At 45.5% G+C, this 27,842-nt stretch overlaps 1 protein-coding gene across 9 annotated transcripts; it reads right to left on the bottom strand.

Moving 5' to 3' along the window:
• Window positions 1-27,733, bottom strand: LOC101946313 (major facilitator superfamily domain-containing protein 1-like). Of its 9 annotated transcripts, XM_065559789.1 has the most exons (16): window positions 27,589-27,733; window positions 25,030-25,130; window positions 21,752-24,462; window positions 14,528-14,614; window positions 14,322-14,446; window positions 14,171-14,226; window positions 13,068-13,211; window positions 12,638-12,703; window positions 12,396-12,554; window positions 9,290-9,405; window positions 8,047-8,147; window positions 5,720-5,831; window positions 4,885-5,022; window positions 4,142-4,281; window positions 3,807-3,918; window positions 1-3,348 (listed from the first exon to the last, which is right to left on the bottom strand). In XM_065559789.1, exons 5-16 carry the CDS (start codon window positions 14,366-14,368, stop codon window positions 3,238-3,240), a joined length of 1,302 nt encoding a protein of 433 aa, XP_065415861.1. In that variant the 5' UTR covers window positions 14,369-14,446; window positions 14,528-14,614; window positions 21,752-24,462; window positions 25,030-25,130; window positions 27,589-27,733; the 3' UTR covers window positions 1-3,237. The 9 variants fall into 9 exon arrangements, with proteins under 9 accessions (XP_065415861.1, XP_065415859.1, XP_023966313.1 ...); XM_065559787.1 differs by lacking the exon at window positions 14,528-14,614; XM_024110545.3 differs by lacking the exon at window positions 21,752-24,462.
• Window positions 27,734-27,842: the final 109 nt, after the last annotated feature.

The raw sequence follows: 27,842 nt of genomic DNA, 5'->3' as shown, positions 1-27,842 counted from the left end.
TAAGTATTTAAATTTTTTTATTCATATTCAATACCTTCGATCTTTACGGATTACGGATCACATACAAAGCAAATTGTATTATTGTTGTTTCAATAAAACAGCAATTTACACGTGAGTATTTTTATACATTTTCTTACATATCTACCGTACGTTTCTGTGTCTCTAGTGCTTACTAATAATAAAATCGTAGCAGGCTTGTGTCGGTACAGTACTATTTGAAGTGTACAGTCAATATATTTGTCATATTTTTTATTACAATATTAACGGGAATGAAATCGTAAAAAAACTGTTAACTATTAACATTTATTTATATCTATCGAATCATCTGTGTTAACTGGTAAATAAGGCGTGTGTTAATAAGGAACAATTATTTAAATAAGGGCAAACTAAATTAAAACTATTAACTGATTTTTAATTGCATATTGATTATTTTTTAATTAATTATTTCTTGATAAATTTAGTTTGATATTTGACAGTTTAATATCAAATACATATATCTAATGCTGAGCAAAGAACAAAACCCAGTTTATTAGTTTCATTAGTATTTTAGTTTGGTTGTCTTTTGCCATCTTACGCAAAAACCACTGTATACCTGATGTCGTGGGCGATATTCTAATAACACATCTTTCTTTACTATATTGTAGGACGTAGGTAGAAATATAGATACATGAAAGAACACAAATTTGTCACTGCATCTTTCTGTTTGTTCGCTTAAAGAAGGTAGATTTCCAGGGGGGCGCTGAGTAATTTTTTTTCTGAAAAGGGGGGCGCTGAGTAATTTTTTTTCTGAAAAGGGGGCGGTAGGCCAAATAAGTTTGGGAACCTCTGAGCTAGACAGTCTATTGTCTGACCCAGTGTGGCCATTATGTTAAGTAGTAACTTTGATAACTTAGTGCTGACAGCTATGTTTTTTGGGAAGTGTTAGACTGCTGCTTATGATGATGTTAACTAGGCACAGAACATCTGTTACTCTTCTGAGGCAGAGCCCTACTATTTGTGTCCTACACTGGACTATAGAAATCCCGGCATGAATTTCCAAATGCAACTACAGAATGTTACAGCATGAAGGTCTAGTAATACGATGCCAATGCAGAATAGCAGTGATTGCATGTAAAAATATGCATTTAAAGGGGTAGTATAGCTGAGGTCTGCTTTACTAACCCATCAAAGGCTCTCCCCTCAACTAATAGGTGGCTAAAACTATTGTTAAAATCATAGAAGATGAGGGTTGGAAGAGACCTCAGGAGGTCAACTAGTCCAACCCCCTGCTCAATGCAGGCCCAACGCCAACTAAATCATCCCAGCCAGGGGGTGACTCAATCAAGAATCCAACAGATCCTTTTGTTGCTGCCTAGACCAGTGTCCTTTGTTCCTGTAAGGCTGGACTGGGTTAGAATAATAGAATATTAGGGTTGGAAGAGACCTCAGGAGGTCATCTAGTCCAATCTCCTGCTCAAAGCTAAACTAAATCATCCCAGCCAAGGCTTTGTCAAGCCAGGCCTTAAAAACCTCTAAGGATGGAGATTCCACCACCTCCCTAGGTAACCCATTCCAGTGCTTCACCACCCTCCTAGTGAAATAGTTTTTCCTAATATCCAACCTAGACCTCCCCCACTGCAACTTGAGACCATTGCTCCTTGTTCTGTCATCTGCCACCACTGAGAACAGCCTAGCTCCATCGTCCTTGGAACCCTCCTGCAGGTTATCAAACCCCACCTCACTCTTCTCTTCTGCAGACTAAATAAGCTGTTGCGGGCAAATAAACAACACAGGTTCACACTCGGCTACTAGGAAGTTTCAAGCTAAGTCCAATTATGACCATCTCTATAGATACATGCTCACATTACAAGTATCTCCATTGTACTGCCTCATGATAGTAGAAGGTATAAGCATAAGCCATCAAGTTTTCAGGAAAGGGCACCATATCTTTCAAAATCTCCTCCCACAGGAACTGGAGCGGGTTATAGCCTCTCGCCTCAGCCTTTCAGTTGCCTTAGTCATAGGTGTTCCTAAAGTCCAGTCCTTCCATTGTTTGCATTAAGTTGTACTGTGAGTCGGAGTAGCGTCAGATGAACGTACACATACTAACAGAAGGCAGAGAGGGAATTGCTACATAAAAACTTATCCTAGCTCAGCTGTGTCACTGGAACAAAATTTGCTGTAATAGAGGATTTCTCCTCTGTAACAATTACTTTAGAAAAGGTTACTTTATTGGACTCATCAGTACACCTTCTGTTCTCACATGAATACAGAAGTTAGTAATTTTACTCTGCAATTGTTTAACCATGTACAAGCAGCAAATTCCATATCTGTCTTTTTTTTCTTTCAAGTGGTTGCTCTCAGCTCTGTTTAACAATTAAGTTAACATACACTTGATGCATCATCCTCAATGCTTAAAAGAATACCATTCAAGAGGTTGCATAGTAAAGATGATTGTTTACATATCTGTACAAGTCAATGATCAATATGCATTGACAATCGCTAGTATAAGATCAGGTTTTAAGGGGGTTTATTTACTATTTTTGATCAACAGTTTCATACAATTTGAAGGTAACATTGCTGTATCTGAATAATGCAGCTTGTGGGCGTGTTAAGCAAAAAGTTTGGCTAGTTTTCAAATAATTGGTCTTGCCAATTTAAAATAAGTAAAACAATCCCAACAGCCTCTGCCAGGACAAAGTGGCAATCTTATTTACACACAATGAATTTGTGAAAGGACATTGACAATCAACAGCAATTATTGAAATGGAAGGCTATCAACCCATTCACACCACTGCATGAGGAGCTTTCTGTGAAGGTGCAGTGATATTTTAATGAAATACCTTACATTGACACATTTATAATGATGAATTAAGGTGAATTATAAGATGGTATATAGTTGCTTAGAACAAACTTCAGGTGGATTGAGTTTAGACTCTAAACATTGTAGTGTAGTCCATTTCAAAAAGTGCACCACATAAGCTTCATCATTGGCTTAATGTACCATATGGCTGATTTGTTCCAGACACAAGGAACAAAACAACTTTCCCTTCATATGCATAATTCCCTTCATACACCAGCTTGTTTTCATGGATGACTGAATAAGGTTACCCTCGTTAAAAAAAAAAAACTAAAAATATTACAATGTATTCCTTAAAAGCATACAATTGGAAATAAAGAGGGACAATACTGTGCCAACAACTAGTTGTAGTTGTACTCTGTCACTGTAGGATCCAAAATAGGGCATCCTGATGCTTCTTAGTTGATGAACCCTTCGTTTCCCACTTCATCCAGGAGTGGTGCTGTGTCTACAGGCTGTCTGACCTGTTCTGCAGATGATCGCTTTGTTGCTCTGTTCAGTGTCCCACCCTGGCAATTCAGAGAAGCAGATAGTGAAACAAACAAGTAGCTTTCCTAGAGAATGTGTGTAGCTTACAGACAACTTTTCAGCAGATATTTGGGTCTTCAATATTTTGTGCAACCCATCTTGGGGAAGGAATCTGTGATTAGGCCACCAACATATGTGATATTGGTAGTTCCCACCATTGCCACTCCTATCTTAAAAAGTATGGTAACAAAACACGGAAAGCAGTAGGTATCTGCAGGATATTCTGCAGTGACCAACTCAACAGTACCTATCCCGAGTCAGTGAGAAAACCTTCCTTATACAAACTCTGCACTACCTAAGGTCCCTTTCAAACCAACATGTTGGGAGCTAAGTTTACACCTAAGAACTGCCCCAATGCACTTTTTGTAGGAAATACCTAGTGTCCAAGGCATCTTGCCCTGGAGGTAGGAGGGTAATGAAAGTTTAAGCATGTTACTACCTGCTGCCTGTCCACCACGTTGAGGCTAACAGAGGCAGTAATGCATGCAATGGTGTTTGCCAGCATGAAGATCATCATCTGTTGCCAGCGCCATACTGGGATCTTTAGTTCACTGTTGGGTCCAGAAGATGAACAAACAATGATCATGTGAGAATGTGTTTCCTCTTGCTATATAACATCCAAATAAAATGAAGCAGCACATGGTGTTGACTTTCCTGTCCTGAAATGATGCTTGGTTTAGACCATAAACAAAACTGGTTTTATGCTCTCAGTTTAGTCCCCATCAGCACAACTTGTGGGCTTTTGCTTAAGAGAAAAAAGACACTAGTTCTCACCTGGACTTGGTTCCCAGAATGTGTCCAACGATCAGATTGGAGAGGCCAATTCCAATCATCTGCACAGAGGTTGCCAGCCCCATAGCTGTACCTAACGTTGCCTGGGGAACCACAAGGGGTATGGATGGCCACAGACTCGCCTATTGTAAGGAGTAATGAAATGGGCTGATGTTAAAGTAGGAAAAGTTTGCTGCCAAGACACTTTCTAGACGAGTCTAACAATTCAAGCCCCAGCTTCAGGCTACTAGCTGATCGACTGAGGGAGAAAGGAAGTTGTCCCCATTACACATTTGGACGCCTTATGGAGGGGTTTACACCTTCCTCTGACTCATCCACCAATGACCACTATCAGACCAGAAGATTACAGTAAATGGATGATGAGAGTGCCTATATCTTTCTACTCCAGTCAGCTTAAAGCACACACAATTCAGAGTCAAACATCTCAATGAGGAGCTGAGATAACGGACTTAGGTGGACACTCTAGATCCTGCTCAAAAGATGTCATGAAAGGACAGTACTGCTTAACAGCTAATGTTTCCCACAGACCATGCCAATGGGTTCCTTAAACTGTTTTGGGTGTTTGCTGACTACATCCTTTGGGCTTTGTAATCCAAAGACCTCAGAATGCACACATGCCCAATGTTTAGCCCTTGGTTAGTGTAAAATGCCAGTGTTGGGAAAGGAGTGAGGAGGGACCAGAGTTATAAAGTGACCAGCTAATCCTGTGGCTTCTACATACTTACAGCAGCAAAGGAGTAAGTGATCCCCAGCCAGATGGTAGAGACAAGCGGAGGAACAAATGTAAATGCCAGGAGAGCAAAGACTGGCAGAGTCAGCACAGCACAACCAACTGCAAACACACCTCTCAATCCTACATAGTCCTGATGAAGGACAAACAGAAGGTGATTTACCGAGAGTCCCCCACAGTTTCCACCAGGGCTCCAGTGCGCTCCTCCTCAATGTGCGCAGCTGGGCAATGCGTGCTGGTAAATGATAACTTATCAGCTAATGGAAAATAACACCTCACAAAGTATTTCCAGTTCCTCACATGTACCGAGAGGGACTGAAGAGACTGGTGTGCCTATCAGAGAGTAAGGATGTTCCAAATCACCTGAATTTGAAACCCCAAGGTTTTAGTTTTAAGGCAGTATGTTGCATTTTAGTGCTTACGGAAGTGAGGGATTGATAAATTAGACAAAGCATGAGTTGATTCTGTGCAAGCTACTGCTCCTCATCCCTTACAAAGCTCTGCCTGGGCCCCTCAATCCTGACCTGCAACACTTCCCTCACTGTTTTATCTTGGGACTCTCATGAGTATTCAGCTCTTGCTGTCGTTCTTCTACAACAGGAACTAGGGGATCAGAGATCAAACTCATTTCACTTCTGACCTAATACAGAATGGTATTCAGGGTTTCTAAACTAGTCTGTTAACCCCCTGCATCACTAATGACCCAACTCCAGAGCTCTAAACACTCAATCTCTGTCAGAGACGCACAAAATATTATTTGCACTAAGCCTTGGTCTATCAGCAGACAATCCACCATGTAGTTGATGTTCTGCTAAGTACTGGGTACTCACGATTAATATGCCAACTGCTGCAGAGAGAACAAGGGAGCTGTCGTATACCGCCCCAGCAATGTAAGCGGCTGCCTGCTGACTGTAGCCAGAGTACTTATCCTGGATAAACTTGCTAAAAATAAAATTGAGGGGGACAAAAAAAAATTACATTAGGATTCTTGGTCTGGTTATCTTGGCACAAAGCAAGTCTGAGCACACATCTGGACAGGGAGTTTTTATTTAGAGAACTTGTCAAAGCAAAAACTCAAATCAATCTGCATTCTCATCATTTTTTAAAAAGGTGTGCTGAACAAAAAGGTCTCTTGCGGGGAAGGGGGGAGGTTTGTGTCCTTCCTTGCTTTATGATGGATAAAGGAGGCCTGAAAGTTTTGGGGCATGGGGAAGGAGGCATGCATCTTGGAAATTCCAGGAACAGCGAGTCCTGTTTTCCCTGGTGGTCTCCTTGGGGGAGTAGAAGATTTCTCAGCCCTGAAACTGAAAGACTGAGAGGGATGTTAAATTTTTAGATACATTAACTCAAAACAGTGGAGGAAAGGATCAGCATTTAACAACTTCAACCCTTTGATTAAGGGCTCAGAAATTTCCCACTCCAGTTCTCTACTGCTCCAAGAAGATATCCAATAAAAGCAGAGAAGACAAGCCCCAATATCGCTACAGCGGAAAAAAAGCTCCTTCGTACATTATGGAGGACAAAAATGGCATAAACCTAGTGTTTTTAAAATCCTTTGTAGGGCACCTAGATTTCTAGTGGCCAGTCACTGCTTAGCAGCTTTGAGAAGCTAATTTATTTGTAAACCCTCTTCTCACCTAGATTTTGACTGGTTGCTTTTAAGTGACTAGAATTATTTTGAGGACAGCTGAACTTCTCTGTAGCGCTGGGGCAGCAAAATGCTGTCCCTGCAGATTTACTTCCATAGATCCAAGTAATCAATGACACGGAAGGCACTGAGCCATGATTCTTGTTTTGGAAACAAGCCTGGAATTAATCTGCCAAAATTGATATTTGAAACATGACTCTTTGTTCCAGAGGCAGTATAGAGTATTGCTCCATGATAGAACGTGGGGATACAGCAGTGCAGGAATCAGGCTGTATGGGGACCATTTCTGGGTAAGGTAAGCAGATGACAGCTGGCCAGAGAGTCCATTTCAGGGAGTGCAGGGAGAGCCCCAAAGATCCCAGTACTGTGTATTTTGCTTTCACTAGGTTCTAATATTAGGACCTTTTTTGTTAATTGCTGCAGCAAGCCTGCAAGAACCCCTCTCCACCCCAAACTGCTGAGCTGTTTGTTTGTATTTATAAATATAGAGCCCTCCTTTCATTTTTCTCCCAAGATCTCAAAGCACTTTGCTAATGTTACGTTTTGCAAGCCGCCTGTGAGAAAAGTAGCAGTATAGCCATGTGCAAAATGGGGAAGGAGAAGCACTTTCCCCAAGGTTATATAGAGTCTGTGTCAGAGCCAGGGCGGGCAGAACCAAGGTCTCTCGACCCCTAGTCTGCTACTCTAACTGCATTCCCTCCTACTGAGGTTCTAGCATTTTGGAAATGGCAGTGTGCGGTAGGAACTGCCATGCACAGCAGTTTTAATCTATGCCTTATCTTAAGATGCTGGCTGCTGGCCACCTTCCAGGCAGCTGCTCACATGTGTGGCAGTCTTGGAAAGCATCTTGGGAAGGCTGCAATGGTTCTGAGTTGTTTAGCCAGGAAACACTTTACAGCATCAGTGGCCATGAATCTGACCCCACTGGAGCCCTCAGCACCTTTCTCCTGTTGACACTGCCACTCCAGTAAGTGTTTTACTTGAATGGATTTATGCAGCACAAACCCCCTGACCCCAGAAGCTGAGCAATTCCATTTAGATGCACTTCATGAGCCTTTCAGGTGCTGGTCAGATGGGTTTCCTCTTTGCCATTGTTCCACCTAGGTCAGGGGAGAAGTATTAATTTGCAGGAAACCAGATTTGGAATTTCCCCAATCTTTGGAGTTTTGGAAGAATCCACGTTCCTTTAAGGTTGCTTTGGACTGGAAATCCCCATGTCTCACATCATCTTCAGAGATGGCTGCATAACACAGTGCAAGGGAGAGAAGAATCAAAGGACCCTGATGTTGTATAGCTAAATGTTAAGCTCCTTGCTTGAGAAGGACATTGCTCCCTTTCTGGCTTTGTGCTCACAAAGGCAGCAGTGAACAAGCTATTTGGAAAGCTCCCCATTCCTCTGAGATGCCCCTGCTAGCTGAATGGAGAGGGAGATGGACACTGTTAGCTCTGTACCAAAGCTCCAGTGCTGGGAACAGTTACCAGCACCAATGCTACCTTTCTGGTCAGTACCTGGCATCTGCCACAAAAGGGAAGACCCCGTTGTAGAAGAACATGATGGTTAGGACTAGGAGCCAGTAGCAAAGTGGCAGTCGCCGGACATCCTGAACTCGCTGTAAAGAGAAAAGCCCCCTAGATTAATAGGATACAGACTACTTCCAACTTCATAACGATGTTACCTTCTTCCTCTACTATTTCATGAGAATGGCCAGCTGGTGACTGGAGTCTGAAACGTCACTCATTCGCCTCTGGGAGTTCCAGCATTTGCTGTGCCCCTCCACACCCACACACCACCCTTCTCTGGCAGTATGGTCAAGTGCTTTTCCTTCCCTTCATAAAAGTCTGTAGCAGCAGAAGATTTTTCTGAGCAGAACTAGCAGCTGCCAGAGGCAAACCATGGGATGAAGCACAGCAGGGATGTAGGTATAACTAGGAGTTATTAATGAAGGGAAATACCAGAATATAACCAGTACATTAAGAATGGAAAACTACCATTAAGATCTGTCAGGGTATACTCTTCTGAAGTTTAATGGATCTGATGACCTGAAACAATGGCAGCCCTGTTACTTGGGACACTAAGGGTATGTCTACACTGCAATTAGACCCCTGTGACTGGCCCAAGCCAGCTGACTTGGGCTCACCAGGATGTTTAATCGCAGTGTTGACATTTGGGAGGGTCCCAGAGCTCAGGCTGCAGCCTGAGCCCTGAACGTCTACACCACAATTAAACAGGCCCTTAACCCAGCTGGGCTAGTCAGCTGGCATGGGCCAGTCACAGGTATCTAATTGCAGTGTAGACATACTCTTGGAGAGTGTAGCACAAAGACTGGTTCTGCCTTGGCAGGAAGATGGGCTAGTTCTGACCAGATTACTCTGTAAATCACACAAGAGGAGGCTAGAATCTCATCTGTATTCACAAGCAACTTGCACAATGAACTCAGGTGAATGTTTGCTGACCCCTCATGCTCAGAGTGCTGGCTCTGGTCTCTGATAGGCTGGCAACATTTATTCTCTTTGTTTAGTTTAATTTTCACGATCCCTTGTTGTTTGCAGCAGCAGAAGCCTAAGAGACTTATATGAAGAACTACCATATAAAACTTGGATAAGTGGCATTGGCTCCCTCTTCTGGCCAAGATCAGCTACTGCTATTGCAAACTACAGTCACAAAATAAACTCAGCAGAGACAACAAAATTCAGTTAGCCCATGCCAGAACCTCAAGGCTCTGGAGGAAAAGGCAGTCTGTATTCCACGTACCACTTTCTTGGACTCTTGCTGGATAACCCCATCCAAGCCAAGCTGCTTCATGCCCACTTTGTCCAGCACGCTGACTGTGATGGCTGAAATAAAACCCAACATACAGAGCAGGGTACCTGCAAACACAGAAGAGATTTTAGGACTTCCCTGGAGCAGGGAGAGCTGAATGACAGAGCCCTCTGCACAATTCATCTTCCTGGCTTCTCCTTTACAACATGACTAGTACTTCTCCATTGAGCCACAAGTTGGATCCTTTACAATGTATGGATCAGCACAAGACTGAAAAGTTTGGGTTGCAAACATTGTAAGGCCAAGTTTTCACTGATTTTATAATAAGATCTGATAATATAATAAGATCTGATTGCCTTCTATGATGAGATAACTGGCTCTGTGGATATGGGGAAAGTGGGGGACACGATATATCTTGACTTTAGCAAAGCTTTTGATACAGTCTCCCACAGTATTCTTGCCAGCAAGTTAAAGTAGTATGGATTGGATGAATGGACTATAAGGTGGACAGAAAGCTGGCTAGACTGTTGGGCTCAACGGGTAGTGATCAACGGCTCAATGTCTAGCTGGCAGCCCCAGGGAGTCAGTCCTGGGGCCAGTTTTGTTCAACATCCTTATTAATGATCTGGATGATGGGATGGATTGCACCCTCAGCAAGTTTGCGGATGACACTAAGGTGGGGGGAGAGGCAGATACGCTGGAGGGTAGGGATAGGGTTCAGACTGACCTAGACAAATTGGAGGATTGGGCCAAAAGAAATCTGATGAGGTTCAACAAGGACAAATGCAGAGTCCTGCACTTAGGATGGAAGAATCCCATGCACTGCTACAGGCTGGGGACCGACTGGCTAAGCAGCAGTTCTGCAGAAAAGGACCTGGGGATTACAGTGGATGAGAAGCTGGATATGAGTCAGCAGTGTGCCCTTGTTGCCAAGAAGGCTAACAGCATATTGGGTTGCATTAGTAGGAGCACTGCCAGCAGATCAAGGGAAGTGATTATTCCCCTCTATTCAGCACATGTGGAGTATTGCGTCCAGTTTTGGGCCCCCCACTACAGAAAGGACGTGGACAAATTGGAGAGAATTCAGTGGAGGGCAACGAAAACGATCAGGGGGCTGTGGCACATGACTTACGAGGAGAGGCTGAGGCAACTGGGCTTGTTTAGTCTGCAGAAAAGAAGAGTGAGGGGGGATTTGATAGCAGCCTTCAACTACCTGAAGGGGGGTTCCAAAGAGGATGGAGTTGGCTATTCTCAGTGGTGGCAGATGACAGAACAAGGAGCAATGGTCTCAAGTTGCAGTGGGGAAGGTCCAGGTTGGATATTAGGAACACTATTTCACTAGGAGGATGGTGAAGCACTGGAATGGGTTACCTAGGGAGGTGGTAGAATCTCCATCCTTAGAGGTTTTTAAGCCCGGTTTGACAACGCCCTGGCTGGGATGATTTAGTTGGGGTTGGTCCTGCTTTGAGCAGGGGGTTGGACTAGATGACCTCCTGAGGTCTCTTCCAACCCTAATCTTCTATGATTCTATGCTTCAGTATTAATATTTCTGCTTATTGATACCCTCCTCCCCCAGCTGAGGATTAAAATAGTCCTGGTTATTGAAAACGGCTAAAGAAACCCCCAATGTCCATGGGACCAGGAGATCACCCGGCCTATCTCCAGAAGATGGAGGGGAGAAAAACAACTCCCATACTTGTTGGTCTGCTTCACATTTGTAGAGTAACTGCAGAGAAGGAAGGTCAAAAAGAGCCTTGGTGTAAACAGGTACAACTCCTCAGAAAGAAGTCAATGGAGTTACACTGGGTTATACCAGCAGTGAATTTGCCCCCAAGTGACTGTTGCAAATCAGACCAGTTTTCTAACTGAATCCTTTGGAAAAATCAAGCAAAGTTCACTTGAAAAGCCTGTTCAGATGTACATTTGCTTAGCATTGGTGTATTTAACCCTCCACATGTAGGATACTCAAGTTGTTCTGATGCTGCTGCAATTGGAAAATTATCACCCGAGTACACAGCAAAGATCTGGAGGTGAATCTGTTAAAGCAGAGCTGGTTGAGAGAACATCTTAGTAGGGCAGAGGGGCAGGATTTTTCTCATACTTGCCTCTTGGCTGGAATCACATCCTTGAATAGGACTGGTACAACATTCACTGATTTGTTACTTGGTAAGTATATTTATCCTACACTCCCCATCTCCAAGAGACCCCACACAAAGTACAAACACAGTGATTCTCTTTACCATCTCCTCCAAGGCATTTTTAACACACCCACTACCATAATATCCAGGCACCATCATCATCTAGCAATATTATGACTCTACATCATAGTGTCTGCTACACAGGGATTCCATTTGTCAATGTAAAAAGGAAAAAATCGTCAAACAACGTGGAGGCCAGAGCAGAACTGCACCAAAACCAGGAAAGTGAAAATCCTGCACCCCCTGTTCATACGCGCGCATGCGCACACAGACACACGCTTTCTTGAGGTGAGGTCCTAAATCTATAAATATTCAGAATTTGACCCATGTTAAAGTCTGTCTACAGGCAAAACTATCATTGACTCAGTGGGAATTGGTCAGAGTGAATTGCCAACCCAGAATATAGCAGTGTGTGTGTACACACACACACAAGTAATTCAGTTTTACTCCATTGAGTCAATGGGAGTATACATTCACACACAATACTGTTTCACACATGCCTTCAAGTGTTGTAAAGTCACAGAAAGGCTGCAAACAAAGCTAGAGGTAAATGCAACAGTTTTAGAAGGAAGCTTCAGCCAGCAATGAAGCATCTTCTATTGTGTCCTCAAGCCAGGAAGGAGAGTAAGGGAACGCTGTCTGGAAGACACACAGCCCACCTGCCACACACCAGGTTCACTCTCTTTCCTATAAAAACAACAAGGAGTCTGGTGGCACCTTAAAGACTAACAGATTTATTTGGGCATAAGCTTTCGTGAGTAAAAACCTCACTTCTTCGGATGCATAAAAACCGCACTTCTTTCCTATGCATATTCTTTACCAGAGTTAGACAGTATCACTTGGCTTCTTTGTCTTGGGCTTAGAGGCAAGTGAAGCAGAAGCCAGAAGGAAAAGCTCACCTCCCCAGAGTGTCCACTGGATACCAAAGTGGGTCTCAAACTGCTGGGTGAAGAAGAAGTTGAGGACACTCCCAAGCCGGGAGAAGGAGAGGGTCAGTCCAAATGCCAAGGCCAGTTCCTTCCCCTTGAACCAGAAGGCAGTGATGCGATTCTGCACAACTTGGAGGGGGTGGGAACAGAGGAGAAAGGGCTATATTAACAAATGCACGGAAACCAAGCCCAGAGCATTAAAACACACATACCTGGGGCAATTTTCCAATTCATGCTCGGTGGGCCAGATGGGATCAGAGTCAAAGACTCTTGGATATCTGAGGTAGAGATACAGTGTATCAGATTAGCATCCCTTTGGGATAGTCCTTACCACTACCACAATGGGGGGAGGTCAAGTGGCTTCTGAAAAGCCAAGCTGTAGTGTGAGTATTGCAGTTGCTGCTCCCAGAAGGGGCAAAGGCTGGTTAAAATGATGGTTCTTAACATTAGCAGGGCAGATGAAAGTTCTACAACTCCCAGCAGGCAGACCAAATACTCTCTCCTCATCCATCACCACTCAGGCTTGGTTCCTGGCACAGAGCAGGTGAAGGTCTGACTAGGAACAAAGGCCCAGGGGCAAAAATCCCATTTGTCCTCCCATTGTTGGGGTCTAACCAGGAGAGGAGTTCTCAGATTCCTTACTGGTAAGTGACCCATTCCCAGATCCAAACAGCAACCGTCCTGTCAGCATCAGCGGCAGAAGGTACGGAGTTCCCTTGAAGTGAGAGCCCAGAGCGAAGATGGACGATCCCAAGACAGTCAGGAAAGAGAAAAGAAAGACACCAACTAGGGAGGGAGACAGAAAAACACAGGGACACATTGAAATAAAGGCAATGGATAAATACCATAAATAAATAAATAAAGAGAGAAAATTACTGTGCAATAGGAAAATTTGAAAGGAGCTCTGAATTTTTATCCCTGGGTCTCCCATCAAATTGACTCTATGACATATTATTTTACTACTATATAGCCCCTTTCATTGAAGGATCTTAGGTCACTTTGCAGAGGAGAGAAATATTATCGTGTGCCTTATACATGGGGAAACTGAGGCAAGGGAACATTAAATGGCTCAACCACAAGCCTATAAGCTTCATACTCATGAGTCTCACTCCTAGCTCTGCCACTGACTCTTTGACGCTGGCCAAGTAACTTCACTTCTGTGCCAGTGTCCTCATCTGCAAAAACAGAGACAAGAATGCTGACCAGCCCCACAGGGAATGGCCAGGGCTGCATTCCTTATTGTGTTGTGGAGCTTAGATACCATGATGACAGATACCAAATAGAAGGCCATGTAGAAGAGAAGAATACAGGACTATCAGACAGTCACATTAAGAGTGTAAAGTTTGTAGATAAAGGATCACTGCCAGCTCTGAACATACCTGCCTTCCTTTTATTGTGTGTCAGGAGATTAAAACAATGTTTACTCAACTGTTGTGTGTCATACTAAATTCTAGTGATCTACAATCAGGCCAAAGGGGAAGCTGTGCAAGTTTACAGCAGAGATCCCTGATGCTTGTAATTCTGTGGAGCAGCCTTTGTTACACCCATCTTCTCTCCACACCAGAAGGAAGTACCTTCCTTGGTTTGCTCTGTTTTGTTGCCCACACTGCTTCATCCCGCAGGACCTTACTGAAAAGGTGATTCTGGTATTGGGAAGCAATATCTCTTTCCATTGAAGGAATAGCTGGAAAGGTCACTTCTGTGCAAGAAGAAAGATCAGCTATAATGAAATAATTGGGACTTACAGTGATTTCCCAGTTTATCAATCAGGAATCCAGCCAGAATCACCACCAGCGCATTCCTAGGGAGAATACCACAAACATTTGGTTTTACTCCCTGAACATCCTATGAGCAGTGCACACGATACCTCCCTTAAACAGAAGAAAGGTGACTCACGTCCAAGCATAGATTGCATACAGCAGGTTGTACTGTGCAGGCGTCATCCCCAGACCTTCCACACAGGCCAATGTGCCATTATGTCCAGTGCCATTATGCTGGGTTCCATTGGGGCAGGTTAGGTTCTGTGTAACAAGTTGACATAAAAAGTCTGTATTCCAACAGTAATAGAGGTCTAATTTGGATTACACAATAATTAGCCAAACCTTCTTTTTGGGTGGTGGACCTCAATAGGTACAAGAGCCTGGTTTTGACTTCCTTTCTAGACTCATCTCCACCACTCACTTCCCAACCTGATAGAAGGAATTTAAAGATTTTCAGTGGCCTTGTATGTATAGTGTATCCATCTTGAGGATACGACAGTAATTAAAATGTTCTGAGTGACAAAGGAGCTGCAACAATATACAAGGGATCATAAGAGACTACAGCAGAACCTATTTCCCACTGGCAACTGGGAAACCCATTGGAAATGACTGTGGTTTGACATTCATAGACTATGATACCAAGTATCAGAGGGGTAGCCATGTTAGTTTGTATCCACAAAAACAACAAGGAGTCCAGTGGCACCTTAAAGACTAACAGATTTATTTGGGCATAAGCTTTCATGGGTAAAAACCCCACTTCTTCAGATGCATGAAATGATAATTACAAATACAGGCATAAATATATATTGGCATATGACTTTGATAGGAGCTGTGGGGTCTCAGCACCTCTTATAAATACACCACTGAGATTTGAATCAAAGAGAAAGGCAAGGATACTGCATTGCAAAATGCACTTGGTCTGTTTATTTTAATCAGCTGTAGCTTAATTTTTAATGATCTGATACTAAATAAACGTACCAGGAAGTGTTCTGCAGGATAGCTCAGTGGTTTGAGCATTGGCCTGGGGATTGGTTCTGCTTTGAGCAGGGGGTTGGACTGGATGACACCCTGAGGTCCCTTCCAACCCTGACATTCTATGAAAGCTTTTATAAAACTAATGAAGCTTCAATAATGAGACCTCATTCCAGCTCCCTGCTATAAAATCTTTTATAAGGAATTGGAACCAGATCTCCTAAATCATAGTTCAATGCCGTCACCACAAAACAGTAGCAATGGTGCACACTCTCCTTCTCTGAACCCGTCTTAGTTTGGGGTCTCTTCAGAAGTCTTTATTATCTGAGTGTGTAAGAATTTCTTGCAGGCCTTCTAAAAGTCATAGGCCCAGCTCCATAATCTAGGAAGGACAGTGAACTTTAGCCAATCACATGTCTTGGATCTACTAGCAGAGGGTGCACATGAGTAAACCCATCCATGTGCCAGAGACTGAACATAATCCATCAGCAGTAATGATCGGCAGGGATCCTAGTTTTCTGTGATAAAAAAACAATTCTCTGATTAAAAAAGTCAGAGACTCCCCTTTGGATAACAAGCCTAGTGTCTATCAATTTCTTTGTTAAATTGACAAACTCATAGAAACTTGCAGTGTCCAGCAGGCATAACTGAACACTGCAAGACAGAGGTTCCTAGGGTTGTGTCTGGGACCGGAGATATTGGCTAGTGTCATTAAGGGCATGGCTACACTTGCAGATGTAGAGTGCTTTGAGTTAAACCAGCCTTTGGAGAGCGCAGTAGGGAAAGCGCTGCAGTCTGTCCACGCTGACAGCTGCAAGCGCACTAGCATGGCCACATTTGTGGCACTTGCAGCGGCATTGGGGGAGCAGTGCATTATGGGCAGCTATGCCACAGAGCACCTCTTCCCATTCTGGTGCTGTGGCTTGTGGGAAGGGGGCAGGGCATTCTGGATCCTGTCCCAACGCCCCGTGATGCAACGGTTCGCATCCAGCAATCCCTGTGCTTCCGTCCACATTTGGCACCATCTTTCAACGGTTTTTGTACGGCGCGCTCTATCTTCCCTTTCGGTCTGCGGGAATGGAGACCGAACTGCTGAGGAATATGCTGACGAGTCTCGCCAGCACATCACGTTTGTCAGTTGAGTTACTCCTTAATATCCAAACTGACAGTGAGGACTCTGACAATGATATCGACTCAAGTAACGCATCCGACATGAGATTGCTTGTGGCATTCACGGACATGCTCTCCACCGTGGAACGCCGCTTTTGGGCTTGGGAAACAAGCACTGAGTGGTGGGATCACATCGTCCTGCAAGTCTGGGATGACGAGCAGTGGCTGCAGAACTTTCGGATGAGAAAAGCCACTTTCATGGGACTGTGTGAGAAGCTCGCCCCCATCCTGCAGCGCAAGAACACGAGATTGAGAGCTGCCCTGATGGTGGAGAAGCGGGTGGCTACAGCATTCTGGAAGCTGGCAACTCCAGACAGCTACCGATCGGTCGCTAACCAGTTTCGAGTAGGAAATTCGACCGTTGGAATCGTGTTGATGCAAGTTTGCAGGGCCATTAATCGCATCCTGCTCAGAAGAACCGTGACTCTGGGTAACGTGCATGACATTGTGGCTGGCTTTGAACAAATGGGTTTCCCTAACTGCGAAGGGGCGATAGATGGGATGCATATTCCAATTCTGGCACCAGCCCACCTAGCCTCGGAGTACGTTAATCGGAAGGAGTATTTCTCTATGGTTCTCCAGGCACTTGTGGATCACCATCGGCGTTTCACTGATATTAATGCAGTCTGGCCCGGAAAGATGCATGCATCTATCAGAACACTGGCCTGTTCAGGAAGCTGCAAGCCGGGACTTTTTTCCCCAAACCAGAAGATCACTGTAGGGGAAGTCGAAATGCCCATTGTGATCCTTGGAGACCCCCGCTTATCCTTTAATTCCATGGCTCATGAAACCCTACACAGGTAGCCTTGACAGCAGCAAGGAGCGGTTCAACAACAGGCTGAGCTGGTGCAGAATGACTGTGGAGTGTGCTTTTGGCCATTTAAAGGGCACTCTCTGTATGGGAAGCTGGACCTGGCCGCTGACAGCATCCCCGCGGTTATATCTGCGTGCTGTACCGTCCATAACATTTGTGAAGGGAAGGGTGAAAGATTCACTCAGGCATGGAACTCGGAGGTTCAACACCTGGAGGCTGAATTTGAACAGCCAGAGAGCAGGGCTATTATAGGGTCCCAGCGCGGGGCAGCAAGGATTAGGGATGCCTTGAGGGAGCAATGTGAGGCTGAAAGCCACGAGTAATGTTTGGTGCCCTGCACGGGAGTGAGGTGCAGTGGTTCCAATGTTAGTAGGAATCTGTGTTTGCTATGCTGACTTGCAGTGCCTGTTGCTTTCCTGAGCTAAGGTATCTTTTACTTTATGCAATAACAAAGAATGTTTTCAAAGCCAAAAAATCCATTTTATTGAAAAGAAACACCAGTGCTTGGGAAACAGAAAGGGCAAGGGGGTGGGGTGGGGAACGGTACAACCACAGATTTGCGTATGTCCTGTTATCATACTCAGCCTTCCTGTCTGGAGTGCTGTGCAATGAGTGCTGCACTTCAGGATGGTTATAATGCATGGTGATGGGGGTTGAGTGCAGTGGGTAAGGGTCATAGTTTTCAGGACTGGGTGGTGAAGCTACAGGTGTTGGAGGCAGCTGGTGGCGATAAGAACCCGGATGTTGGGGAAAGTGGGTTGGAGGTGACATGGGCGCACAAGGGAAAGAGTTTTGGGACAAGGGCTGCAGGGGATGCAGTAGTGCTCCACTTCCAGGCGCTTGTAGCCATGCATCGAGTCCGCTTGGCGCTCCATGATGCTTATCAGCCAATCCGTGCTTTGCTGCCAGCACTCCTCATTCTACTGGCAGATCCTCCTTTCACTCTCCCTCCACTCAGATCCTCCTTTCACTCTCCCTCCACTCCTGTGTTTTTAGATTCTTGTTAAGGGACTGCAGCATTACTTCACGCAGCATGTCTTTGCTTCTACGTGGCCTCTTCCTAATTCTTTGGAGTCTTTCAGCTGGTGATAACACGGACAGCTGAGATCTCAAGGTTGCATCTGTAAAGGCAAAATGCAACACGTAACAGAGGCAGCATTGTTCACACTAGAAAGAGCAATGACTCCCCCATACTTAAGGGCAAGCACAGTCTACACAATAGCATAATTTGCCCGTGCCAAAGTGAGCGGACATAACCCATGGGAGCCCCAAAATGGTGAGTAAGCACAGGGTCAAGGGGCACTGATTGTTTCACGGCCATACTGTCCTCTGGGTTTCTGTGCCTTGGGGAGAGCCAACAGCTGCAGGGGGTCGCTATACTGAACACTGTCTCCACATTTTCCACAGGAGTTCGTCCTGGAAGATATCTCGCTGCTGAGGGTGAGCTGGGAAGCAAGGGAGGGTCTGCTACTACAATGCGGTTTCTGCCCTGGCCCATATGCAGCAATGGTTCTCCCCCCCCCGCTCATGGCACAGTGGCACGGACATGTTAGCCTGACTGGGACAAGGACCGCAGTGGCTCTCCCAAGAAACCTGTGCAAGCGCATTGCCCAAGTTCTGGATGAGACCTCTGAAGAGATCACTGAGGCGGATTACTGCGATGTGAGAGAGCACATCAAGGCCCTATTCCGCATCTAGGCAGGCATGTAGCACTAACCCTCCTCACCCCAAGAGCCCACACCGAATAACTTCCTTCCCCAAAATAAAAGTCGCTTACCGGGCACCTCCTCTGGTGTTTGTCCTTCTCCAAGCACCGGCCGCTGCGACTGGCTACCTTCCTCCTGGCTTGAGAGCAACTCCTGGTTGCATGCATCTAGGGATGCCGGCGTGTCTTCCTCCTCCTCAGCACCCTCACTCCCACTTTCCTTCTCCTCCTCCTGCCTTGTTCAACTGGGCTCTGAAGTGTCCATGGTGGTACTCGGAGTGGAGGTGGGGTCGCTCTCAAGTATCACGTCCAGCTCTTTGTAGAAACGGCAGTTTGCGGGGGCAGCACCGGAGTGGCAGTTTGCCTCATGGGCTTTGCAGTAGGCATTCCGTAGCTCCTTCACTTTAACCCTGCACTGCAGTGCGTCCCGGTCATGGCCCCTTTCCATCATGTCCCTTGATATCTGCCCGAAGGTATCGTAATTCCTACGACTGGAGCGCAGCTGGGACTGGACAGCTTCCTCCCAGCAAACACTGATGAGGTCCAGCACCTCGCCATTGCTCCACACTGGGGATCACCTGGCGCGTGGAGGAATGGTCACCTGGAAAGATTGGCTGAGAGCACTCCATGCCTGGCTGAGCAAACAGGAAGGGGATTTTCAAAAATTCCCAGAGAATTTAAAGGGAACGTCTGACGGTTGGTCACCTGAAGGCAGGGCAGTAGAGTTCAAAGTGATGACCAGAGTGGCTAGAACAGGCATTGTGGGACACTTCTGGAGGCTGATCAGAGCACATTAACAGACCAGGGTATCCACACTGGCGCTGCAGCACTCCAGCGGGGGCACATCAAATGTCATTCCACTCGCTGAGGTGGATTACCAGGAGCGCTCTAGCCACGGAGTCAGAGCGCTTTACATGCCTTGCCAGTGTGGATGCATCGTGAGTTAGAGTGCATGGGGCTTCTTTAATGCGCTCTAACTCGCAAGTGTAGCCATGCCCTCAGTTGCACAATCCAAGAAGCAGCTTACATGCCAGAGGCTGTGCGTGAACAGCCCAGGAGTGGGGGTTCTCACAGCAGAGCAGGGTAAGGCTGGCTTCCAGAGTCAAGGATTGGAGTTACCTAGCAGATCACCGGTCCAGATAACACCAGAGGGGAACGTCACACAGTAGCACAAACAATCAAGAGCTCCAAGTAAGCATCTCAGATCTTGGTCTACAACAAAATAATGCACACAACAGCACCCAATCCTCTATGGAGGAAAATGTACTCTGCAATACGGATAGTTCATTTTTTTTTAAAAGGAGAGGCTTGGTGCAGTGAACGAGGTGGAGATATTAGTATGAACCCTAGAGAATAAAGGGCTTTACTTGTATCAGTTAGGAGCATTATTTGTTTTACTTCTCAGTTTAATCACAGACCCACTTGCAGTCACTACAACAGCTTGATGTAATTGATTTAGGTAATTTTTAAACATCCCTATTCTTTCAATCCAATTTAGATTATAAAATCTACAACAGACTTATTATTTGTAAAGCACCGCGATGGTCCTGTAAATATAATACTAACAACCTACACTACATTGTGACTGAGCATGGGAAAGATATTAGCCTGTAACATATACATAAGTCACCAAACAACAACAATTGTTCCTCCAACTGCTTGCATTTGCTTTGTACATGTTACCATCTCTCCTGGACTGTCTAGATATCATTGTCTGGACACAGCGAACCCATCTTTCTTAGCATGTATCACTGGCACTAGACAAGCATTTCTCAAATGCGGCCACCAGGGGCTTTTCTAGTGGCCACAGCCTCCCGGGCAGTGATTGTGGGGGGGCCAAAGCAGCGGTTACTCCCCCAGGGCCACCAGAAATGGTTGGGTCCTGCCTCCCTCTGGAGACACAAAACTGGAGAAGGAGGAGGCCAGTGAGTTCCCCACTTTCCCAGGGGCAATGGGGTTGGGGTACAGTCCTGGGGTGGCGGTTGGCGGACTCTAGCCACAGGGCTTCGAGCTTCGTTCCCCAGCCACATGGTGGTGGACTTTGACCCCGAGCTCACCCCCCCGCCCCCATCACCGCTTGCACCCACTGCCTCCCCCAGTGCCCCTTCATCTCTGACCCCTGCTGCCTCCGTACCCACCTCCACACCCAGGGCTTTCTGGGACTGAGTAAATCTGCTGTGAAAAGTGATATTTGTATATTTGTTAATATCACATTTTACAGACTTAGTATCTAGCAAGTCTAAAAAAAAATAAAAAAAAATAGTAACTAAAAAAAGCAAAGGAAACAACAAGAAAAAAGAAAAGAACGTGCAAAGCACCTTCTTTATATTTCTATTTTGTGTAGGTCCAGTAAAGAATAGAGAAAACTGTGCATTATTTTTATTATTGAGTCTGCAAAAAAATATATATAAATCCTACATAAATAAATTACAATGATTTGGACATATGCATATTTATTTGTTTTTCCTAAAGTTAATTAAGTATTTTAGGAAAAATTGTCAGAGCAGCCACTAGCAAGAGTTAGTGGCCGCACTATGAGGCCACCAAAAAATTTGTTGTGAGAACCCTTGCACTAGACTTCTTCACAGCATAACGACAGGTTTCAGAGTAGCAGCCGTGTTAGTCTGTATCCGCAAAAAGAACAGGAGTACTTGTGGCACCTTAGAGACTAACAAATGTATTAGAGCATAAGCTTTCGTGGGCTACTGCCCACTTCTTCGGATTCATATAGAGTGGAACATATATTGAGGGGATATATATACACACACATACAGAGAGCATGAACAGGTGGGAGTTGTCTTACCAACTCTGAGAGGCCAATTAAGTAAGAGAAAAAAATTTGTTTGAAGTGATAATCAAGCTAGCCCAGTACAGACAGTTTGATAAGAAGTGTGAGAATACTTACAAGGGGAGATAGATTCAATGTTTGTAATGGCTCAGCCATTCCCAGTCCTTATTCAATCCTGAGTTGATTGTATCTAGTTTGCATATCAATTCCAGCTCAGCAGTCTCTCGTTGGAGTCTGTTTTTGAAGTTTTTCTGTTGTAAAATAACCACCCGCAGGTCTGTCATTGAATGGCCAGACAGGTTAAAGTGTTCTCCCACTGGTTTTTGAGTATTATGATTCCTGATGTCAGATTTGTGTCCATTAATTCTTTTGCGTAGAGACTGTCCGGTTTGGCCAATGTACATGGCAGAGGGGCATTGCTGGCACATGATGGCATATATCACATTGGTAGATGTGCAGGTGAACGAGCCCCTGATGGTATGGCTGATGTGATTAGGTCCTATGATGATGTCACTTGAATAGATATGTGGACAGAGTTGGCATCGGGCTTTGTTACAAGGATAGGTTCCTGGGTCAGTGTTTTTGTTCAGTGATGTGTGGTTGCTGGTGAGTATTTGCTTTAGGTTGGGGGGTTGTCTGTAAGCGAGGACAGGTCTGTCTCCCAAGATCTGAGAGAGTAAAGGATCATCTTTCAGGATAGGTTGTAGATCTCTGATGATGCGCTGGAGAGGTTTTAGTTGGGGGGCTGAAGGTGACAGCTAGTGGTGTTCTGTTCTTTTCTTTGTTGGGCCTGTCTTGTAGGAGGTGACTTCTGGGTACTCGTCTGGCTCTGTCAATCTGTTTTTTCACTTCAGCAGGTGGGTATTGTAGTTTTAAGAATGCTTGACAGAGATCTTGTAGGTGCTTGTCTCTATCTGAGGGATTGGAGCAAATGCGGTTATATCTTAGAGCTTGGCTGTAGACAATGGATCGTGTGGTGTGTCCTGGATGGAAGCTGGAGGCATGTAGGTAAGTGTAGCGGTCAGTAGGTTTCTGGTATAGGGTTGTTGGTGTCACTAGGCATAGCTACCAGGTAACTCGGGAGAGTGGAAGACCAAAAGTGCCGATGAAGCTCTTCTGCTCTGGGCCTACCTGAACCACAGAACCCCATCTTGTGAACTCTCACCTACTTTCATGCTAATTGCCTTGATGCGGAAGCAGAATATGTAATGGTCAGCTTTTCTAGCAGATGGCTGCAGTTTCACTCACACTAGCAGAAATAGTAGAGATAAAGAAGCGAGGGAAGGGAGGGGGTAGTTAGTTTGCAGGCGTCTAAACCCAAGGTCACAGATATGCATAAGACTGGGAAAGTTTTCTCACAAGCTTATGTAGAGCTTATTGTAACTGTTGTCTGAAAGGGAGGGGTAAGGAGGAAAAGCCAGACAAAGAGATGTATGCAAACAGTTTGGAGTATAAAAGGTAAAATTTGTTTGTATTTGTTGCACTTGATTTGAGACATGCTGGTCTCCTAGTGCCATTTCAGAGCTCTGAAATAAACTTGGCTTGCTTTCTCCCCTCGGTGTCTTTATTGGTGCCAAGCACACCAGGCAACGAACCATTGTTGTCCCCTCGAGCCCTTTGGGCTGGCAACAGGGTGGTATTTATGTGACCATCGCTTATTAGTACAGTAGTGTCCAGGAAATGGACCGCTTGTGTGGACTGATCTAGGCTGAGGTTGATGGTGGGATGGAAATTATTGAAATCATGGTGGAATTCCTCAAGGGCTTCTTTTCCATGGGTCCAGATGATGAAGATGTCATCAATGTAGCGCAAGTAGAGTAGGGGCGTTAGGGGACGAGAGCTAAGGAAGCGTTGTTCTAAGTCAGCCATAAAAATGTTGGCATACTGTGGGGCCATGCGGGTACCCATAGCAGTGCCGCTGACTTGAAGGTATATATTGTCCCCAAATGTGAAATAGTTGTGGGTGAGGACAAAGTCACAAAGTTCAGCCACCAGGTTAGCTGTGACATTATCAGGGATACTGTTCCTGATAGCTTGTAGTCCAACTTTGCGTGGAATATTGGTGTAGAGGGCTTCTACGTCCATAGTGGCCAGGATGGTGTTTACTGGAAGATCAACGATGGATTGTAGTTTCCTCAGGAAGTCAGTGGTGTCTCGAAGATAGCTGGGAGTGCTGGTAGCGTAGGGTCTGAGGAGAGAGTCCACATAACCAGACAAGCCTGATGTTAGGGTGCCAATGCCTGAGATGAGGGGGGGTCCAGAATTTCCAGGTTTATGAATCTTGGGTAGCAAATAGAATACCCCTGGTCGGAGTTCTAGGCATGTGTCTGTACAGATTTGTTCCTGTGCTTTGTCAGGGAGTTTTTTTAGCAGATGGTGTAGTTTCTTTAAGTAATCCTCAGTGGGATCAGAGGATAATGGTCTGTAGAATGTGGTGTTAGAGAGCTGTCTAGCAGCCTCTTGGTCATATTCCAATTTATTCATGATGACGACAGCACCTCCCTTGTCAGCCTATTTGATTATGTCAGGGTTGTTTCTGAGGCTGTAGATGGCGGCGTGTTCAGCATGGCTGAGGTTATGGGGCAAGCGATGTTGCTTTTCCACAATTTCAGCCTTTGCACGTTGACGGAAGCAATCTATGTAGAAATCCAGTCTGTTGTTTCGACCGTCCGGAGGAGTCTACGCAGAATCCTTTTTTTTTGTAGTGCTGGTAGGGGGGATTCTGTGGGTTAGTATGCTGTTCAGAGGTATGTTGGAAATATTCTTTGAGTCGGAGACGTCGAAAGTAGGATTCTAGGTCACCGCAGAACTGTATCATGTTCGTGGGTCTGGAGGGACAAAAGGAGAGGCCCCGAGATAGGACAGACTCTTCTGCTGGGCTAAGAGTATAGCTGGAAAGATTAACAATATTGCTGGGTGGGTTACAAACATTGAATCTATCTCCCCTTGTAAGTATTCTCACACTTCTTATCAAACTGTCTGTACTGGGCTAGCTTGATTATCACTTCAAAACAAATTTTTTTCTCTTACTTAATTGGCCTCTCAGAGTTGGTAAGACAACTCCCACCTGTTCATGCTCTCTGTATGTGTGTATATATATCCCCTAAATACATGTTCCACTCTATATGCATCCGAAGAAGTGGGCAGTAGCCCACGAAAGCTTATGCTCTAATAAATTTGTTAGTCTCTAAGGTGCCACAAGTACTCCTGTTCTCATAGCATAACATCTCTCAGGTTCTCGGTTATCTGGATTAGAATGTTTTTTTTAATTCGCTGTTTGTGACTGGGAATCTCTGCTTTTCAATTTATACACCACTTTCCCAGTCTTCATTTTGACTGCAGTCAAGGGGGCCTAGCAAAAGTTTTATCTTTCCCCTTGTGACCTAGTTACTTACCCCTTGAAACTGCTCCTGCAGGACACCGGGAATATCAAAGCAGAAGTAAGAGCCAAAAGTCAAGAGGCAGTTGAAGAAAAGCACTAGGAACCTGTAATAAACTGAAGAGTGAACAAACGTGTTATTGTCTATGTTACAAAATATGCTCACGTTGACAAAGTTTGTGCCATTCTTGGGACTTTTATACACACACATCCTGTAACATATTTAGAATTCAAAACTCACTGAAAGTTTGTCATTGACAACAGACAAGTGTCAGTTTGATCTGCTAATAATTAAAAAACCCTATTTTAAATACAGTATATAGATATATCAACTAACACTAACTAATAATTGTGAGATGCTATTTCGTATCCCTGTGTTGATTTTTCCTGTTCTTCTCTTAAGCCCTGATCCCACAATTGGATCTGCATGGATGGGGACCCTTACCCTGTTACAGTACCGATTAATTTCAGTGGGTCTCCACACAAAGGTAAGGTTGCGCAGACCAGCTCTTTGGGGCCAGGAATCTCTTTATACCTGTATAATAAAGTATCACGCATGCCTATGGTGTTATAAAAGTAATATTCATTTTAGAGTATATTAGACCTGACATACTGGTCACTGTAAACTGGATTATAGAATTCTGTTTAGTATTCATAGTATGGTGAAATGTGTGTCAAATTATATGGAAATTTAGTAATGGCTATAAGTGTGCCAATCTACCTCAGGCAGCTATAATTTTCACCACAAACCCTTAAGCTACCAGCAGAATTAATAGAGAATTGCGGCTGCCAGCATGCCATGGCACAAACAGGCAGGCTGCAGAGCATGCTGGGAGTCTCTCTATGTGGGCTGCCATTTCAGAAATGGGGGCAACAGCAATCTGTCCCCCAGGACCCTGGGCAAGTGGCTCAGGATTCAACATGCCCCTTTTGGAGTGGCTGAACTCCTGAGCAGCAGCCTGTCAGAACAGCTCAACTTGAGCCTGGTGGAATCTGAGGAGGGCAGATCTCTGTAGTGAAAAGCATGGTGTGTGTGTGGGGGGGTCAAGTCCCTGGCTCAGTGAGGTGTTGGGAGCCAAACTGCCCCCTCCTGCTCTGATAGATCTACCCTCCCCTCTTCCAGTCAAATTGATCCATACCTCTTTCTGCCTCCCACAGGCAGAGGGGATGGAGTCTTAACATATTCAATTTTTAAAATACAAAATATTCAAAGTACTAAAAAGCTGTAAAGGGAACTATGTGAGGAAGCAAAATGCTTTTACTCATGTGTGATTATACACACATGCACACTAATTCCCAATGCCATTCAATAGTCTCTCTCTCATAATACAGATTCTACTGATTCTTATATGTAGCACCTACATACACCGTGAGTGCACTAGAAATTTACAGTTATTAGCAAGTATATAGTCAACAACGCAAAAATTGCCAGGGTTAATGTTGTGGGGTTAGCAACAGTTTCAGGGAACTGTACTACATTTACCAGCATAGACCTCTTCCAATGCTCATCACCTCTCACTCCATTACATACAGCACTGTAACCTGCCATAGGGCATTGGGATGGTGCAGTGAGTTAAAACAATATCAAGACCGTGGTATAGAGTTAGGTTAACCACCCTGGGCAACGCAGAAGCAGCTTGTTGGAGCAACCATGAGGGCATGGTTTTGAAGTAATTCGGAGTTCTGCAGTGGGGGGTGATGGCTATCCCAGATTGGGTGGAGGTGCTGTGGGCACCTCAGGCTCTATGGTGGCATATTAGCGCAACTCTGTGACAACTGGCAAGTTGGGGGAATCCCCTGGTCTGAGCTTGTGGATCGGACCCAATCCTGAGGGGAGAGGACAAATACAGAGTTGTTCTGTGTTTGTACAGTGCCTAGCACAACAGGGTCTTGCTCCATTAGTGGGGCTCCTAGGCGCTGCCATAATACACATAGTAACACACTAACCCTAAAGGTTCCTGGATTTAGCAGTAGGCTGGCATGGCCCACAGCGTAAAGGGAAGGGAATTAGAGTACCATACACTGCGGAGACGGGCCCAGAGAAGAGGGTCCCAAGCCCTGCAGCAGCAGGCCTGACCCCGGGGAACTGGGGTCCCCGAACTCCTCCCTAACGGCGGGTGTCCAAGGTCCCAGCGAGGGACTGGGGAAGGGAAGACTGTGCACAACACCCAGGGGCAAGCAGAAGCACCCGACCCAGCTCTGGCGAAACAGTCAGGTGACACCTCAGTCATGTGAGAGGGGCTGGTCACCCGATACCACTGCAGTCACCTGGTGCAGCACTCCCCCCAGTTCTGAGGAGAGGTGTCTATACCGCCCGGCTCTTACCCCTCTCCGCCGCTGCCACCATGGCTCCGGCTCCGCTCGCTCTGCGGTCCCGTTCCTCCCCACTTGCCACTGCCTCTTTCGGGCCGAGACTGCCCCTCTGAGATTCCGCCCCGCCCCGCCTCTTCCCGAGGCTCCGCCCCCAAGCACGGCGCGTGGGAAGTGAGATGTGAAGCGGCCCGGCGGGCTCCGCCTCAAATGCCGCCTCCCCACCCAGGCCGGAGCCGAATCTTGCCGCAGGAGGTACCTGTACCTGCTGAGGGTGGATAGCCCCAGCTCCCATCAGGCACTCCGTCTTGCACACTCAGGCCGTGGCAGCGCAAGGCATGCTGGGACTCAGCAGTGGTGAGCTGCTGCTAACCCCTGAGGGGCAGCGGGGAGAAGTCAGGGCCGTATTGGCGAACCACCAAGTGACCAAATCACCTGACTGAGAGGCCTTGCCAGACCTACCATAGGACCAGCAGCCCCAATTGTTCCTGTGATTTAGATGGTATTGGTTCTGCTTTG

The sequence above is a fragment of the Chrysemys picta genome, chromosome 10 (genome assembly GCF_011386835.1).
Source record: "Chrysemys picta bellii isolate R12L10 chromosome 10, ASM1138683v2, whole genome shotgun sequence".
NCBI classification, from domain to species: domain Eukaryota; kingdom Metazoa; phylum Chordata; order Testudines; family Emydidae; genus Chrysemys; species Chrysemys picta.
This window is presented reverse-complemented; position numbering and strand designations above follow the sequence as displayed.